At 43.5% G+C, this 19289-nt stretch overlaps 1 protein-coding gene across 7 annotated transcripts in view; it reads right to left on the bottom strand.

Moving 5' to 3' along the window:
* Nucleotides 1–4248: 4248 nt before the first annotated feature.
* The window catches only part of GPR50 (G protein-coupled receptor 50), a 153795-nt gene continuing 138754 nt past the window's right edge, over nucleotides 4249–19289 (bottom strand). For all 7 annotated transcript variants that reach the window (XM_074204264.1, XM_074204261.1, XM_074204260.1 and 4 more), the window contains one exon: nucleotides 4249–8452. In XM_074204264.1, the coding sequence (XP_074060365.1) occupies nucleotides 7590–8452 (863 nt within the window). In that variant the 3' untranslated portion in view covers nucleotides 4249–7589. The remainder of the gene's footprint in view (nucleotides 8453–19289) is intronic.

Raw genomic sequence — 19289 nt, 5'->3', positions numbered from 1 at the left:
CCCCCCCACCACCTATGGGTGAAGCCCCTGAGACCGAGAACGGGACTTACCTGAGCACCTCCAAGTTGGTCGTTGGCTTCTTCTCCAGCTTCCACACCAGGGGCTCTTCTCTCACTTCTTCTCCCTTTCACCAAACCACAGAGCCCAGGAGGCTGGACAGGGAAAGGCTTTGGGAGCAGGCACCGAGGACCCTCCAAGAGGGCTTGCGATTGAGAAGCAGGACTCTAGTTGCTCAGCAGACTGGCAAGGGCAAGGGCAAGGCCTGGGCCTGGGCTTCAGTCCTGAAGGAAGGGAGGGGAGGGCCAGGGCCTTACTTGGGAGCTGAGCTACTGCAAGCAGAGGCAGCTAGCTGGCTCTTATCTAGTGAGGGGAGAGACGGCCTCACAACGATGAATAAGACCAAAGCTATGAATGAGAATGAAGACAACCAGCCTTTATCCGGTACCTGGGATGCCCAGGTGGCAGCTGGGCTGGGGGTGGGGGACAAGGGGAGCATTGTGTAACCTGGGGAGGCAGGTCAGCAATTAGCAAGATGTTTACCAGCTAAAATAGCAGTTTCCTGGAAGCCCCCACTCTCAACAGGAACAAGGTGTGGTCAAAGTGCTCAGAGCTACATCTTCAAAGACCAGTCTTTCTGCCATCTAGATGCCCAAGGCTGAGGCTCCCTTCTACGCCCCCCCCCAACACAAAAGGACCTCATTGATCACTCCAATCCAGCAAAACCCTGTGCTTGGAGATGGAATCCCTAAATCAAAATGTGTAAGGGGGCAAAGGGGGACAGGGAATGGACAACACAGACAAATGAAAACAAAATAAAAGAAGAAAACACTTACAACTTGGGCATCGTGGCTGTAGGGCAGGGGTTCTTCACCTTTTGTGTGGGGTGGGCCTCTGGGATAGTCTAGTGAAACCTAAGTTCCATTTTCAGAATAATATTTTTAAATACATAAAATAAAATACATAATATTACAAAGGAAACCATTGGTATTGAAATATAACAGTTTTAACAATTTAAAAGTTGAGGACCCCCTGGGTTAAGAACTAGGGGGGGAGGGGAAGAGAGACAGGGGAGCTCAGATTCACTTGAGAAGCTTTACAGGGTTTGGGATCTTGCTTGGGATTTTAGAAGGGTTTACACAAACCCAATTGACTCTTTCTAAATTTGGTGTGGAACAATTGGGGATTAATTGGTTGTTTGGAACTGTTCTGGGACTAATTTATGTGGTCAGAGGCACCCCTTTGTGCTAGCCTTCATCACAGGCTTTGTCTTTTTTTGCCTTTGTTGCCCATTATGCCTTTTCCCCCCCTTTTCAGATGGATCCAGTTATGAACCTGCCCACACACACACCAGGAACCACTAATGGCTGCTTTAAAGCAGAACCATGTAATAATTCTATGTGTTTTGACCCACACCTCCTAGAGAGAAAGGAGTTCCCGGACCCCACATTCACAGCCCTAGCCTTAGAGAGCCATTGGTGTCACTTCTAAACTCAGCAGAAGGCAGCTGGGAGCCACATGAGTGAGATCTTGGGTTTCATAGAGTTTCTATGCCCAGGACTTAGGAAATGGAAGTACCAATGACTCCTCTCCAGGACCAGCTCACCCTACCCCTGAAATGTAGTTAGTTCTGGCCTCCTAGAAAAGACTGTGGACAGAAGCAGTCCGGCTGCTGAGGAGTCTTAAATTTACGCCATATGGGAACTGGTTAAAGATGATAACAAAGAACCTAGGGGAAGCCTTAAGGAGATCTGCTAGTGTCATACCAAATGGAAGGGGTACTGCACTTCCCCAGGCCACAGTGTCTTCCTTCTGGTCAGGCATCTTTAATCAGGTTCTGAGTTTAATAGGAGGCTCTTTTTAGGTGTGGTTGGACAAGTCAGTGTCCCTTCTGGCTCTGAGTCTCTGAGGCATGCTCTAAGTGACAAAGGCTCCTAAACCTAAGGTTACAAAGAACAGCCTTGCTCACCTAAATTCATGAGTTTGGGGAGGCCTCTTTCAGAAAATAGAAGAGGAATCCTTGGCAGGGCTCACTCTTGGGGAGAAGTAAGGACTACTTTTGTGGCCTTTACAGGTGGGAGAAATAGCAAGGGTCTAAAGCCATGAGATTTGGTGAGCAAATGACTGGTCTTTGTCCTCCTTTATTTAGTATCATGAATTATTTAGACAATATAGGTCTGGTGGGCAAGAGGTTGCCTCTGCAGCAACCTTTCTGATTTCTTTTTGGGAGACAAAATCCTTAGATTAAGTACCAGAAGGCTAAATCCCTGTGCAGGGGTGGGTTGTGCTGGTAAATGTTTCATTAACAATCAGCTCTCCATGAAAAAAAAGTACTCCTGATCTGCTTTTAAATTTAATCTGTGATATTAAGATCTTGTCCATCACTCTCTTAATTAAGTCAGATGATCAACAAAACAATAAATCTAGTTTTGATTTGTAATGTTCGCCATTTCTGAGGTGTAAATAATGTTTATACTGAAAATGTCACAATTGGCTCCGGTTTGACTTGTTTGGTCTCCTGGGGGAAGGGGGGGGGGGTGATAATGGGACTCACCAGAATGTTGGAAGGATGCTTTTCTAGTGACTTCCAGGGCAGTCCAAGCCCTCAGGGTAGTACCATATAGCTGAAGACCTGTATTCATCTCTGGAGCAAAAGCAGGATTCACCAGAAGGCCGGGGGTGGGGGTGGGGGGGTGTCATCTCATTAGCAGCTGCAAGTTTGTTTCCCCCTCCCCCCCAAGGGGAACCCAAGGACTCGGTAGTATGATTAGACTGGGTGTGCCTCTGAATGAGAAGGAGGGATGGGGGTGGGACGGAGCTGTGTCCATTGTGGGCCCCTGCGTGTCCCTTATATCCTGGGTCTTTCTGCATTTTCTGTGAGGTGAAATAAAGGCTGTCCTGCACTGCTTGAGTGGTAATGGAATTGGAGCACCCCTTTATCCACACCTTTGGAGACCTGAGGACAAATTGGTTTTCAAGTTACCTTCTGAGGTGGGACAAAGCAAGAGATAGCTATTGTCTTGAGGGTTTTGCCCAAGACTGAATCCAATCTGTCTAAACTTAGGTTTGAGGTATTATTTTGGAGTATTACTGGCCTGGGGGAATGGTCTAGTCAAACAATATAGTGTAGAAAGCGGGGTTCAGATGTCCTAACAGAGGCAATTGGGACCCACAAAAGACTTTTGAGCAGGGGAGATAACATGGTGAAATATGTGCCTTAAGAAGATCCTTGAGGAAATTGAGAAGAGAAGGATGGTCAAATGGATGGTGTCCCCAGGCTGTTCAGGGCTTCTCCTATTTCACATCCTGGTTCTGACAAAAACTGGCTGTGCAATCTTGGGGAAGTTAGTGATGTTAGTTACTTAGTTAGTTAGTTAGTTAGTGCTGGCTTGGACTTGTTGAAGGCAGGCCTCTGCTACTGGCAGAATTTGGATTTTGGTTCCCTCTCAGCTATTTTTGGCCTGTCCTTTCCAGATTGAGAGGTCTCATCTGTGAGATGAGAGAATTAGATGAGATCAGGAGTTCTTAACCTGGAGTTTGTAAACTTTTAAAAATATATAGATTTTCAATAGAATTTGTTTCTTTTGTAATCCTATACACTGTATTTTAACGCATTAAAAAAAAATTTGGAGGAAGGGTCCATAGGCTTCCACAGACTGCCCAGAAGGGTCCATGACACACAAAAAAGGTTAAGAACTCCAAAGCTAGATCATGCCTAAAGTCCCTCGTAGCTCTATGAACTTATGACCTATCCACCCTCAGCCACCATGCTCCAGATCCTTTCTTTCCCTATCCCCCCAAGAGTCCATTCCCACAGGGCCCCATAAAGTCTAACTTATTTGAGAAATAAATTTATGTAAAGGTTTTGATGGTCAATTTTGTCCCAAAATAGAATGGGAGATTGAGTTATCCCTCTCTGGGTTTCAAGAAAAAGCTAGAGGACCATTGATTGGTTGAGATGGCCCAGGGATTCCTTCTAAGGTAAAGGTTTGAATTAGATGGCTCTCTTGGCTGCCAATTATCTTTTCACTTCTCCTAGCCTCACTTTCTTCAGATGTAAAGTAAGGATGACAATACATTCCCGGTCTACTCCATAGGGTTACTAGAAGGAAAGTACTTTTGTAAACCCTAAGGCTCCAGGGAAATGGGAGCTTTGATAAGGAGTCAAAGAATGAATGGTCATATCCACCTAGTCTATGACTCAGACTCCACCCCTGCCCTTCCCACCCCACCCTCCAAGTATCCCAAGTGTTTCAAGGAAGTCAATCACACCTTTTTTGCTTTTTTCTAATGCCACGAAAATACGTTTTATTGTTACATTAAACACACACTTTTTAAGGCAGTTAGATAATTAAAATCCAGTGCTTTAAGGCATGATTTCATATAATAAATTCAACTCTAATAGAATTCTTTTAAATAAATTTAAATTTTTATTCTTCTCTCCTGACTTTTATGAAAGAATCACTATCTAGGTTTTAATATGGTGCTGATCTCTCAATCCTGTCCATTGATCATCTCAACTATTCAAAATTCTTGCCATTCAGTGTCCCAGGGACAGCAAAGTGAGTGGCAGAGCTGAGAAAAAAGGTCAGAGTGGGGACCCCCACAGCTAAGAAAACCATTAGGAAATACTAAGATTAGCACCCCACATCCTCACAGCCTAGAGAAGGGCTGGAATTCAAAGTGCAACAGACTGGGGCAAGACTTCTGAAGGACCCCCATTTTCTCCTGCTTCTCTTGGGCTGGAAGTGTGATACCTCCAGCCACCAAGCATTTGTTGCACTCAAGTCTCAGTCTCTCACACTCTTCCACTTCTTCAGATGGATCCATGGCTCTGTCTTTACTGGCTGGTGAGCTTCATTGATTCAGTATGACCATCATCTCATTTTTTTTCTTTGTCTTCTTTTTTGTACACTCCTCAGACTCAGGTGGAGGACACATTGAGTTGACTCTAATGTGGGTGTTTCATATAGAATTGTGATGAATCCTTAATTAAAGTGCCATCTTCCTTTGGGAAACATCCACAGGAGTAGAGAGAAGATAGGAGTGTATTTGCACATTTGTCCAGATGAGAGTCATTGGATAAAGGAAGAGGGAGTGAGTATGGGGTTGTGGCCCTAAGTGAGTGAAAGATATGGGGTTGTGGCCCTAAGTGAGTGAAAGATATGGGGTTGTGGCCCTAAGTGAGTGAAAGTTTTGGGGTTGTGGCCCTAAGCAAGACTAAATCTTCCTGGCCAACTCTATGAGAAGAGACATGGTCCCAAATAGTGCCACAGCTAGAAGGGAGAGTCTCTTAGTAATTGAGATAGCCTTAATTTTCTCTGAATAAAGAAAGCGACCATACAGAGTTACCTAACCACAAAGAGAAATAAACAGATCTGCTGAATGTCAGTGGTGGTGGTTGTTCATTAAAATGCTTACTGAATGAAAGAAATGAATTTAACCACTAATAAGACCTTTTTTTAATCTATCTGGGAAAAACAGTGAGCCACAACTCGATGGTTTTTCCCAGTGTGAGTCTGAGTTGAAGATTTGTTCAAAAGAGAGATTAGAATTTATCACATAGGGATACTAGTAATAAATAAAGGAAAGATATATATGCCCTTTCCATATTAAAGCTTCTTAAGCAATAAATAATAGATAAATAGATGTATGTGAGAATCTGTTTCTTAAATATTTCTTTAGCAATAAATAATAATAATAACAACAACAATAATAATAGGTGTGTCTTTTTGTGGAGAAAGGAGATTATGCTCCAGTTTTGGTTTGGTTTGTTTTTTTTTTGGTTGATTGCCTTTCGTTGGGACTATGCAAAGTGCCAGTTGGGCAGCACTCAGGTTGAATGCCAGTATCTGAGCCCTGCCTACCATGCTGCTGTCCGAACTATTTTCCTGCAGTAATCAATGTATTCGGCCTTCATTTTAAAAGTCACTTCATTCCTGTGAACTAAACTTTCCTGGTTTTTTTTTCCCTACCTTCTGACCACTCCTTGGTGTGAATTGGTCAGCCCATCTAGGTCATCAGACAGACCAGTTTTCTGCCCAGGAACTCATCACTCACCCCCAAAGTGGCCTTCTAATCCTGTCCCCTTCCCTCCCTGGATTACTTGGCCCCTTCTACCTCTGCTCTATTCCTCTCTGAACAAGGCCATTGACAGCAATCTTATCTTTTGTTTGTCCATTTTTAATCCACATGCATCAATACGATTTTTACCATTTGCCGAGTTTGTGGTAAGAGACTGCATGGGCCTGGATGATATGGGCTCTGTTTGTCTCTCTTAATATCTCCCTGTGACAGGAACTGAGAGGGATGCTTCCAACAACTACCCAGTGGAGCATTCCTGAAGTTAGGCTTCTACTCCAAACCTCTTTCTGAAATGTGATGATCTCATTTGTTCTATTTTTATCCTTGCTCTGGTAAAGAGAAGATGGACGGGGCCCTTTGTGGTTGCAAGATTCAATTCCAGATGGATAGCAGACTCTGCTTGGGATTGTCCTCTACCTTAACTTTCCCAGAACACCAAGCAGCTCCTCCAACCTGAAAGCCAGCACTTGCTCAAATCCAGGCACCCCACATTCAGGGATTCTAGATAGAAAGTCGCCCCAGCAGTGGGGGAATGAACACTTCTACATTTGGAGAACAGCAGCAGGAGGAAGGAGCAGCAATGTACTGGCTGCCCTTGGGAATTTTGCCTGATGGCCTAGGCTCTGGGGAAGTGTTCCAAACCCCTCAGGACACTGTTCAACTGACTGCCTGGAATCAGAATTAAGTCAGAGGTGAGCTTCCAAATTGAATCCAATAAGACATCAGAGTAACATTTTGCAGCTGAAATTTAGGAAAGATGCCATTCATTTAAAGTACTGGATTATCTCACCGGCTTCTGTGACTGCCATTTGAAGCACAGGTGGGCCTGCTTAAATATGTGTAAATTCACGCTCACAAAACAGATTACTATGCTGGCATATTCATGCGACCAAAAGAGACTTCATTTACAGAAGGCTTCACTACAAGCTTCCCTTGTGAGCTCCCCCAAATACATCAATTGGTTATCTAGAGATAACTAGCCACTTAACAAAGAGGCTGGGGGAGCAGGGATGACAAAAGGGGAAGAGAAAACTAGAGGGAGGAGCCATTGACAAATGAAGATCAATCGGGAAGAAAGCTAAGTAGCTTTGAAATTAGAATGGCAAACACTGGGGAACTCGAGTTTCCTAACATTTTATTATGTATTTTTAAAGATTACGCTACTATTACGCAAAGTATAAGGTTCACTTGCACGATGAGCTAAAACACACTCACTAATTTGTACTTCAAAGCCTGCTGGTGGGATATGTGTAGTGTGTAGGTTTGTGTTGAGTATATTTGTGTGCATGCATGTGCATATGGGGTGTTTGTGTGTACATATGTGCACATAGGGGGTGCGTGTGTGTGTGTGTGTGTGTGTGTGTGTGTGTGTGTGTGTAGACTGTGTTTTGGAGCAGGGAGAAGTACTATGGTGTATCAAGCAATTGAAGCGTATAGTATGCAGAGCAAACTTAGAACTGGGACCTGTCACTTAGCCATCACTAAGGACACTCCGTGAGACTTGGTCTTCACAGATAGGAATTGCCTTTAATGCGCCTGGCATCTCTCGGCTTGCGTCTCATCCTCATCTCACGGATTTGCTCGTGCAGATCAACGACAAAGTAATAGGCCGTCTCCTTGGAGTTGCGGACGATGCGCTGGTACTCCTTGCGGAAATTCTGGTTGAGAGTGCCATAGACCATGGCATTCACGCAGCTGTTGAAATAGGCCAGGTAGTAGCTCCCAATGTATACCCACTCCGGGACACGCGGGCCAATACCGAAAGGATCGAAGACCCGGGCAAACTTCAGGAAATTCAGTGGCCCCCAGCACAGAGCGAACAGGACGAAGACCAGAAACATCGTCATGAAGTTGCGGACGTCAACCAGCATGAACTTCGGCTTGGTCACCTTGAGCCGATGATTGACTTGGATGACCAAGATCCAGATCCTCAGGTAGCAGAATGCCACTACCGTCAGGGGGATGAGGAAGTGGAGAGCCATCACTCCAAAGGCGTAGAAGGCAGTTGAAGTGTGGACAAAGCTGCAGGTATAGACGTTGGGGTTGTATTGCACAGTGGCCACGAAGTAGTTGGGGATGAGAGCCAGCATGGTCATCAGCCAGGTCACGATAAGAATCAGGATGGTATTCCTTCCAGTGAAGATCTTCTCATACAGGAGGCTATGGCAGATGTAGCAATAGCGGTTGAGGGCTATCACCATGATATTAAAGACGGAGCTGACAGCGCTAATGCTTGTAAGGAGGCCGCTCAGTTGACAGTGGAGTTTTCCCATGGTCCAGCCGTTGTTCAAGATGGCAATCAAGGTCATAGGGTAAGGATACACAGCAACAAGCATGTCGGCCACAGATAAACTGATTACAAAGACGTTTCCTGGAAAAAAAGGGTAGAAAAAAAGAAACAAAGAAGGAAAAAAGAGAAGAAGGAAGAAAAAGTATCAACTGCAGAATGTTCAAATCTCATTTGAGTTATACACTTAACAGAAAAAGTCAGTTGGAATTAGATTAAGACCTGAAGGATATTAAGAGAAAAAAATTTGAAAGCAATGAAATTCAGAATGGACAGGACTATAGAGAAACAGAGACACTTGTTCATAGCTAATGAAATTATTGAGAGTAAATCTGGCAGCATAATACTAGACCTCTCAAAATCCATCCTCTGGTGCCCAACTCTCCAGTGATGAGCTTCTTGTCTCCATATTTAGTTAGGTTGGTCCTCAGGGAACAGATACCCAATCCCAAGTAGGAAGCTATCCTCAAAGCTTTTCCACTTTATTAGACTTATCAGCATTTAGGCTGTACAGTCTTGGTACATATAATCACATATCCTGTGCATCTTAATGTCCCCCACCCCTGCTTCACCTCGCCCAACATGAAATAGGCAAGCATTACAGTTTCCATAAATGAGAGGGCTATGGGCCCTATCTAGACATCAAACATACGTCCACAACTGCGCTTCCCCAAAAATGCATATACTGAAACCACAAGTTCCAATTTTTTAAAGGTTATATTGTGTCCCTATTTTCAGAAAACTGAAGTACAGTGCTCTGGGCAGCTTGAGGGAAATGGGCAATTGAGGAGGGGAAGGGCAAAGAAGAAAGGAAGGGTGCTAAAGCCAAACTTGCCACTTCCCAAGACCCTGGTAGCATGGCTCCATTTCCATTGCAGACATCCCACCGTTCAGAATTTTGCCCATTACAAATAGAGATTTACTTTGCCGAGTTTGAAATAAGTGAGGTCTCTTTTGAAAATCAAGAATGCTCCCTGCCATAGGGCTGGGCTCCAAATCCAGGGCCAGGCGGCTTAATGAAATTCACAACCATGCAGTCTGAAGGATTGTGCTCTTCTCTGGACTATCATTAAGACAATGACAAAAATATAACTGGAGATAAATGGCTGCAAAAGAGAGCATTAGGGATGCCATTTTCTTAAAAAGCTTTTTTTATGGGATCAGATATAAATGGGCGGAAGTATAGGAAAGAGGAAAAGACTATGGTGAAATGGCTTACAGGCTATGGAGCTCCTATGCTACTTCCTTGGATGAAGGTAGACATTTAAAAGAAGTCTATTAACTCCTTCAGGATACTAGGGGTCTTTGCTGAACCTATTAAGGATGCTTGGAGTCAGAAATAGTAGTCAAAGAAACACATAAAAGTGTCCTTCCTCACAGTACTGTTTTCATTTTCACAGCCTTCCCTCCCCTTCTATATGTATTTAAATATGGCCGTTTTCCCTTTGCTTGGGAGGGGGGGGGAGACATCTGAGAGGAAAGTGACAAAGCAATTTTTCTTTGTTCAGGAATCAAAATTGTGCTCACAATCCTTTTGCTGGGCTGGGCAATTAAGTCCATTAACAAGGTCATGGTTAGACAACACACCAAAGTTGGCTCAGAGGCAGTGACATGTCTTTCCCTTTGACCTTCCTTAGTCTGGAGCAATGCCTGCAAGGTTAGCATAACCAGTTAAGTGAAGCTCAGCCTTCCAATAAGACAATTTGCTTTTGGCACATCCACTGAAGCAGTACAGCCTTCGGATGCAGACTAACGATGGCATGATTAAAGATCGGTTGATGTTGGTAATCGATCAAGGGCCAAGGGATCTTTTGCATATTACCCTTTTCTGTGATTGGAAATAAATTCCCAGCACCCAGACTGCCACCAGAGCTCTGTTGTATAAATCAAGGTCACTAACTCTTGTTCTAAGAGTCACTCTTCTGAACAGGATTTTAATCTATAGCAAGAGAGCAAAGTACTTGAAGACTGATTTGGAAAAATTTGTAATTTATCAGGAGTTTGCCCGTTTGTTTTGATGCCATCATCAGCCAGAGTGGAAGCAACAGCTATTTGGTTACATGGGCTGTGCTTTGGGGTTTGAAAAGGTGATGTTTGATTTAAAAACACTCCATCTTGATGTTCTGAATTTTTTACTATATAATCTTTGTATGTCTATAAACTCTACTCTCCATTTCCCAGAAAACATCATAAGCAGAGTCTTTCTCAGTCTTAGATTGTTTATGTATGTATCTATCCATGTATCTATGGATTCATAGGATGGCAGAACTCAGAGGATGTTAGGAATCAGGTAGACCAGCCCCTGGATTTTACAGATGGAGAAACTGAGACTCAGGAAGGCTGATTTGCCCAACAAGTAATCAACAAGAAACAGAAGTGGTAGTTGGCCATTCTTTTTTAGCAATGGTTCTGTGGATTAAAGGAAATGGAGGCCAAAAGGAAAAACTAGAATACTGTGGCGATACTGTGAAAATGAAAAAATAATTCTCTTGGGCAAGGAGGAGAGAAAGCATAGAGTCTTTTAGCATAGAGGTATAACAAGGGAAGAAAACTTGTGAAATGTAGTCCCAGTAAAAAAAAATTTAATTTTGTCAGAGACAAAAGAAATATTGAGGAGAAAAATATCAGGACTCTTGCTCTTGGAAAGCCATTAATATTAGCCTCAAGTTTATCATTAGCCTGTGCTCTAGTCCAGCACACTCCAGATTATCTGCCAACTAAGTCTGGATGGATTTATGGCAGCCTAGTTTGATTCTGGAGCCTAAGTCTTCATTCAGCTACCATAGCTCCCCTCCCACTTGTGGCCATGATCCTTGCCTTGGGTTGACTCAGAACACTCTGGCTACATGATCCTAGTGACTAGACTGCAGGTTGCCAGGAGAGAGGGCAGGGGGCCCTGGGCTCAACACCCACATCTTTGTATGACGAAAACTCTTCAGGCAAGCTGCCATTTTAGAAAATTAAATCATTTCAAAGAATATGAAGATTAAGGGTATTAATTTTGTCCAGAAAAAATTTTTTTTGGAAAAATCTTCCTGCTAACCAGGGTTTAATCTATGAAGTGTTGAGTTTTAGCCTTAAGCAAAAGGAAAATAAAAAAATTTTTAAATAGCTTTTTAAAGAAGACTGGGGCTGGAGGGGAGCCCATGGAGTGGTCATCATATGAGATTAGAGCCATAGAACAGAGGCATTTTACCAGGTGTCTAATCTGAAACTCTCCCCTTCATTTTATAGAGAAAATTAAGGGCCAAAACTGGTTTTACAAAAGAGGAAACTGAGGCCCAGGAAAGGGATGGGTCTTACCCAAAGTAACTAGTGGCAGATTCAGGATTAGATTGATTTCTAAACTTGCATTATGATCATACTTTTTTCTACCACATACACATTCTGCCTCCTACCCACCCATCCCCATTCCTATCTCAATGAGGGGTGAGGATGATAAAGTGGAAAGCGACTATTTTAAAAGTGATAAAGTATTTTTTTCTTTGAAGCATCTTGCAGATTGGACCAAGTGATAACAAAAGACCCTGGCATTTGAGAAGGGAATTCTGGCCGTGGGACCTTGGGCAAATTGCTTTTCCTCTCTGGGTTTCGGATTGATCCTCTGCAAAATGATGGAGGGATGGACTGAAGACTGGGAAAGGCAGACTTTGGGCATCCCGGACCATGGAAGCCTTTCTTTTATTACCTTCCGTAAGGGGAAAGCTTTAGTATCTAAATAACACCTTGCTTCTAGCAGGAAAGAGGACTACACCTCAGGACTAGCAGAGATTGTCACCCCCAGCTAGATAGCCCTTCTAGAAGGGAAGACTAGGTCCTCCCCAGTCAGGTATCTGAGGGACCTCAGGATAGCTTCCTGTGCTGCCCAGTATCATCTCCCCTCCCCCCAAAAAGAGCCCATAAAAGCTCAGGGAAAATGATGTCCACTTGTTCTGCACAAATTGACATAAACTGTTTAACATTTATGTCTAATTACAACTTAGTAAGAAGTAGGCAGATCATTAAATAGGTATATTAATTTTGCTTTATGTTTTTCTTCATTTAGACCCTTAACTCAGCATTTGGATTGGGCTGTGGGACACACAAATGTCCCGGCCCTGAAGAAGCTCCCATTTTGGGTGGGGGGAAGAGAAGGGGAGAAGGATGGACAGGGAAATGTGCTTAAAAAGAGCAACCCCAAGTTTTAGCCCCAGTTCTACACTAACTAGCTGGTCCCAGCAAGTCCCTTCCCCCTCTCTGGGCCTCATCTGTTTCTTCCATCTGCAAAATGGGGGAGGGAGGGGGCGGGAGGCTGTGGGGGCTGCAGGCATGGGCGGGAAGGTTGGATTAGATGATCTCTCAAGTCCCTTCCAGCTCTGACATTCTTTGAGTTGACACGTACACAAATAACCAGAAGGTATATTTAATTACAAACACTCTACTTTGTCCTGGATGTTCAGGCTTCATAATTTGTGACTTGCCCCTAGTGTGGCTGTCAGTTCACTGCTAAAAGAAATTCCAAGGGGAAAAGCTATGACCATTTAATGGGGTAATTTCTAGTGTCGGGACACATTTCTGAAAATATTCCTGGCAAGATGGAGTTTGCTCAATTAAAGACCTTTGTTCAAAGGGGGTTTTTTTTGGGGGGGGGGGGAGTGGGAAGCAATGCTTCTGTTCGTTGGAATGAGACTTAGGAGGGGGGCAGCTAACACTGCGCTCCGTGTTTGAAAATAAGTTTTGAAAAAAACAAGTGTCCCTGACAAGAAGCTGGGTTGGCTTAATTTTAACAGCAGTATCTCTAAGTTTCAAAAGAAAAAGATGCTCATTTGATGAGATTAGTGAAAAGGAAAAATAGGGAAAGATAATGAGGGTGAACAAAAGAGTAGCTAGCAAAGGGACTTGGGCACAGTAAGTGTCCAATAAATGTTGGTTGAATGAATGAATGCCACACTGTCCTACAGCAAAAAAGAGATCTCCATGGAGGACCCTGTCTTGAAAACAGTCTGGTGGTCCCTGAGGCAGAAGAAGAGCAAAAAATGCGGAAATGATTCATTTGGGTTTCTCTAGAGGGTAGGGAAACTGGATGTAACTCTGGGAGAGCAGCTCAATTGCCATTACTTGTTTGCAAGGTTGCCTGCTGGCTCTTGTACTTCCCAACCAGAAACATTTCCTAGCCAAGCTCTCAGAGGCGGTTTAATTTCATGCTGAGAATTTACAAACCGCTACAACAGATGTAAAGCTGTAAGGAGTAATTACACAGCTACTGCTTACCCAAGCAAAACCCGGGTTTGCATCTTTCCTGCAGATTAATCAGTGAGAAAGAAAAATGACAGCAATTGATGGTGCAAATTGCGGCTACAGGGCCATGTATTTAATGGGGGATTTGAGAAGTTATGGGACAAATTGTCACTGCAAAGTCTCCCATCAGCCACAAATGATTAGGGAATCTTGGGCTGGCCTCCCCAACAGGTTGACAACCAGTTCCACGGGATCACGGGACTGGAAAGAACTATAGTAGCTATGGAGATCAACCCAGGCTGCACAGGGATCCTCTAGCCCACCAAAGTGGTCGAGATAACCTCTGCTAGGACATTTGCCCCTTCCACTGGGGCAAGGCCCTATTGGTATGGAAATGGACCCACATGTGCCTCCTACTTAGGCTTCACCAAAGATGGTGAAAGGATGGAACTCCTAAAAATGACAAGGTTTCGATTCTCTTATTTTTAATCCTATTGATAGTGGATTTGGAGCTGGAAGGGACCTCAGAGACCAACTAGTCAAGCCCTCTCTTTTTAATGGAGGACGAAACTGGAACCCATGGAAGTTAAGTAATTTGCGCAGCATCAAACAGTTAGTAAGTAGTAGAATCTGAATCTGAACCCAGTCTTTTAAGTCCCATAATAAGAGATTTTATCCAGTATGCACTAATGTGATATACTATTTTCCTGCTGTGATCAAAAACACCAAGAAATGGAAGGGCTGAACAATGTCACAACAAATGAAATTGAATATATCTTAACAGACAGGAAATGATTGGTTACCTACTGGGGAGTCATTCCAGAATCATCTGTCTGGGTGCAGGCAGATCAATGACTGGTTAGAGGAATGTTTAAAATCAATACCAAATTAGAAGAAAGACAAAGATAAGAAGGTACTGCATGCACTTACAAACATCTCCAACCTGACCAATTTCAATAAGCTGTTGTTGACTGTGAAAAATGGGAAATGGATAAAGGGAAAGACATTGATTTTGATTATCACCATTTGAACTAAAATTAAATTTCAATTTAAAAAATCAAATTGAAATTTTTCTCTTGTCTGGTCCTCATTTCCTTATCTAATACAACGAAGAGTTCTCTTCCAGATCTAAAGACTAGACTCCTAGATAATAATGCAAAACCTGTAACTGTCTATTTAAGGTCACAACCATAAAGTATATGTATCACCATAGGTGTCTGAAGACTGTCTTAAACTCCTGAAGTACAAAAAAGAAACTTGTTGCAAAATATATAACATACAGATCTTGCTTATCCTCACAAACCTGTGAGTTACATAGAGTAAGCACTGTGTCCGTTTTAGAGATGAAGGTGTTAAAAAAGGTAAAGACATTGGTGCTCAGGCACATAACTGTGCTAAATCAATTACTAAATTAATACTGAAGGCAGAACTCAAACCCGTCTTTGGACGTCTAGTCCACTGCAAAAGGTAGCATTGGAAAGGGAGAGAGGGAGAGAGAGAGAGAGAGAAGAGAAGAGGAGAGGAGAGGAGAGGAGAGGAGAGGAGAGGAGAGGAGAGGAGAGGGAGAAAGGAAGGGAAGGAAGGAAGGAAGGGGAGGGAAGGAGAGGAAGAAAGAGAAGAGATGGAAAAGGAAAAAAGGAAGGAAAGTGGAGGGAGAGAAGAGAGGAAAGGATGGAAAGGGGGAAGAAAGGAAAGAAAGAAGGGGAGGGAAGAGGGAAGAAATGGAGAAGGGAGAGAAAGAAAGAGGGAAGAAGGAAGGAGAGAGGGAAGGAATAGAGAAAAGGAAGAAAAGAACAGAAGGGAGAGAAAGGAAGGAAGAAGAGAAGGTGGAGGGAAGAGAAGGAAAGATGGAGAGAAAGAAAGAAAAGAAGGTAGAGAAAGAAAGGGAAAAGAAAAGAGACAAAAAGGGGGAAAGCATTCTGGCTCAGGTCACAAAAGCTGGTCTTCCCTGGCTCTAGCACAGCAGGGCTCAGTGGAATTAGCAGCTGACTCAAAGGAAAGGGCAATGAGTTCTAATCCTTCCCATTTCCTGTGCAGCTGTGGGCAAATTTCTTAGCCTCTGGAGGCTCTTGTTAACAACTACCTCTTGGAGCTGTTGCAAAGCATAAAAGGAGCCAATAAAATGGAGTGAACAGCGGGTCAGCAATCCTAAATTCTGTCTAACTGCTCAAAATAAAAAATTCCCTGCTTTGAGAAAACATTTGCCTCAACTCAAAACAGGACTTTCTAACAACACTATTTTTCCTGGGCCCCGATGCCAAATGGAGCAATAGGATAAAAGCTAGTGTTGATAGACTCACTCCTCCACTCCACAAATGAGGAGGGGTGGGGGAAATAAATGTTGCCAGCTCTACAATTGCAATCTCAACCTTCCCTAAAATTGGGGATGGGTTTCTACCGGGGTCTAATTTTATCCCCTGAACTACAAAAACCCAAACTGGTTTGGTTAGAATGAACTGTTCTCCATAGTCTTCAAGTCTTGAAGAACTAAAAAGAAATCCTCTGTACTAGTTCCTTGTTAGATTTTCATCAGATTCTTTTGCATGGAGCCATCCAGACTTGGACAGACTTAGACTACAACAACATGGTGGCCAGGAGAAGGGAGGCCCCGGAACTGTGGACCAAAGAGGAGCTGAAGATGGGGGGGGGGGGGGGAATTCTGGCTTTGCCACTTATTAGCTATGTGACCTGGAGCCCTATCTGGGCATCAGTTTCCTCATCTGTAAAATGAGGGGATTGAACTAGATGACCTCTGAGCTTCCTTCTAGCTCTAAATCTGTGAGCAGCCTCAGCTCCAGTGACCTGCCTTCACAGAAACATGGCCTTTGTTTCCCATACAATACATTAGCAAGAGAGTTGCTGCCTCCCTAGAAGGCATTTTCTCAATTCATTCCGCTCCCAGCCTGCCAACTTCATCTAAAACAATTAAGTGGATTAGGGAAGCTTTTGCTCAAGTGAAATTTCACAGCACAGCCTGAGGTTTGAGAAGAAGCCAAGAAGCAAAGCCACACAGCTAATGACACGGATTGAGGTGATGTCCTTATCACTCAATGTAGGGAGAAGAAAAACAGGGAGAAAGAGAAAACGAGAGAGAAAGAAAGAGAGAATAAGAGAAAGAAAGAAAAAGAGAGAAAGAAAAAGAATAAGAGAAAAAGAAAAAGAGAATGAGAAAAAGAGAATGAGCGACAGAATGAGAAAGAAAGAAAAAAAGAGAATAAAAAATGGGAGAAAGAAAGAGAATGAGAGAATGAAAAAAGGAAAGCAAGCAAGCACCCAAATCAGTTCCAATTCATCTCTCCTTTACACGAGCTTTCCTGGTGCCCAGAGGCTGGTCTGGTTTGCCTCTCACACCACACACCAGGCCATCTTGCTGAAGCCTTCCTTCTCAAACACATCAGTCACAACTGAGCACACGCTTCCTCCCCTCCCCGCCCCTAGGCCCCAAAGGCCAGGGACAGAATCGACACCTTTCCTCATCTACAGCAAGCCATACTAATCCAATGCTAAAAACTTTTCCAGCAATTCAGCAAAACACAATGATATTGGCCATGATATTCCAGAACCTTACAAAAGGTGACCCCCACACACACACACTTCTTTTTTCCATACCTCATTTAGTTTAGAAGATTTTTAAATAATAATAAGCCCCCCCTCCAAGAAATTCATTTGTTTGCTAGGAGAAAAAACAAATGACTGAAAAGCCCTTTCAGATTATAATCAAGGAGGGGCTGGGGCAGTGGGCTTTAGGGGGCCCCACAGAGGAGGTCTGAGGTGCCCCAAAGCTCCATTTGGCATAAACAATGTCCTTTTTCATGGATGAAAAACCTCATTTTTATTTTATATTTAAATTTAAAATTCACTGATGTGTAATCTATATTAAACAGCTCGACACATAGGCCTTATTTTCTCCCTTAATATTTTAATATATTGGAGGGGGTTGAACTTGGGGTAGACAAGTCAAGGAAAGAAAATTGATTTTGGAGTTGGAGAACCTAGGTATGAATCTGAGCCCTGCCATTTACTAGCTTAATGGCCTTGGGCAACACCCTTAACCTAGCTAGGCCTCAGTTTCCTTCTCTGTAAAACAAGGGAGTTGGGTATAGCAGGAGTTCTTAAGCTTTTTTTTTTGTATCATGGAGCACTTGGGAGGTCTGGTAAAGCCTATAGAACCTTTCTCAAAAATCACCTTTTAAAATGCATAAAATAAAATACATAAAATTGCAAAGGAAACCAAAGCTATTGAAATACAGTTATCAAAACATTTTTTCAAAAACCGAAACAAAAAACCAATCGCACAAACCTGGGATTGAAAACCATTGTCTTAGGATCTCAGATTTTCATTTTAGAAGAAAGCTGAGAACCCTTGAATTCGTGTTGATTTGAAAATTAATTGAAATGCCATTTATACATAACCACTTGTTATAGCGGTGGGGTTTTTTTTCCCTAGGTGAATATTTTAATTCATTAGAAAGGACTGCTCCTGGGCTGGTGACAAGAAAAATCGTCTTTTACACACATACACACACACACACACACACACACACACACACACACACACACAGAGTATAAAAAAATGATGATAAAATTTGTGAAATTTGTACACTCTGCCCCTGTGCACTTCCTCCAGTCCTAAAAACAGCCCCCCACCCCCCAAAGCTAGAGCTTCCAAAGTACAATTGCCAGAGACTGGGAGTGGATTGCTAAACAGGACACAGCAGGGGGTGGTGAAAGAAAACCCTAGGACATTTTCCACTATTTCCACTCTCCATCCACATCCCTATAACCTGCAGTCTTGGCTGCTTTAATCCCCAAACCGGTCAAATAACTGCAAGCCACCAGCAGTCCTGTAGCATCTCCCAGTCCAACCCAAGGCATGCCAAGCCCCTCATCCCCTACTGCTGCAAAGGCAAAAAAAAGCACAAGCCCTTGAAAGGCCAGCCAGGGTTTTGTTTCAGACCTTCCCATCAACAAGTAAAATGCATCTTCTGTTAGTCACTGCAGGCATCACTCCCTCCCCCCTTGTCACCTTCTCTTTTCCCTAAGTACTGTTCCCATTATTTGCAATGATTTCCACACAGGACTGTTGCTAGGCAGTCATATAGGCTATAGTACCATCATCTGGGGGTGACAGAAAAAGAGGGAGTGAAAAAAACAGTGAGAGGCTAGGATGCAGGCTGCAGGCTTCTATGTAAATAAAAAAGCCCACTAGAATCATCAAGGGGCAAGGAGGGGGGAAAAAATATATTTAAGATGACGGTCCATTCCTGAAAGTCTCTTTGCAGTGTCTATTTCTGAGTTACTGATAATTTTAACAACGGGACTTGAATGGCTTTTCCTTGCAGCTCGCTCCTCACTTCCCTAGCTGAGAAAGATAACAGCCAGCCTCAGACTATAGGAGCAGCCCTTTAATTGAGGTATCAGCAGTGGGAGCAGGCTGACCCTGAACTCCTGCTGTTTCTACTGAAGGGGAGGGTCGTGGGGCCCCCCTGGGGAGCTGGGGTAGAAAGCCCGTTCGGTGGTTTTGCAGGGACAACAGCTGCCTCTAGGGGATTTCTCACCAATGCAGAAAAGAGAGACGGAGAAGAAAAACAAGCCCCACGCTGGCTTTGGACTCAGCTCAGGGTGCTGGTCCTATTAGAAGGTCCGAAGCATGAGGCTGGGAAGCCGGGAGGGGGCAGAGAGAGAAGGGGGGTCGAGGCTACGA

This window comes from Macrotis lagotis, chromosome X, assembly GCF_037893015.1.
Source record: "Macrotis lagotis isolate mMagLag1 chromosome X, bilby.v1.9.chrom.fasta, whole genome shotgun sequence".
In the NCBI taxonomy this organism is placed as follows: Eukaryota; Metazoa; Chordata; class Mammalia; order Peramelemorphia; family Peramelidae; genus Macrotis; species Macrotis lagotis.
Note: the sequence above shows the minus strand (reverse complement) of the source record. Positions and strands in the feature narration are given on the sequence as shown.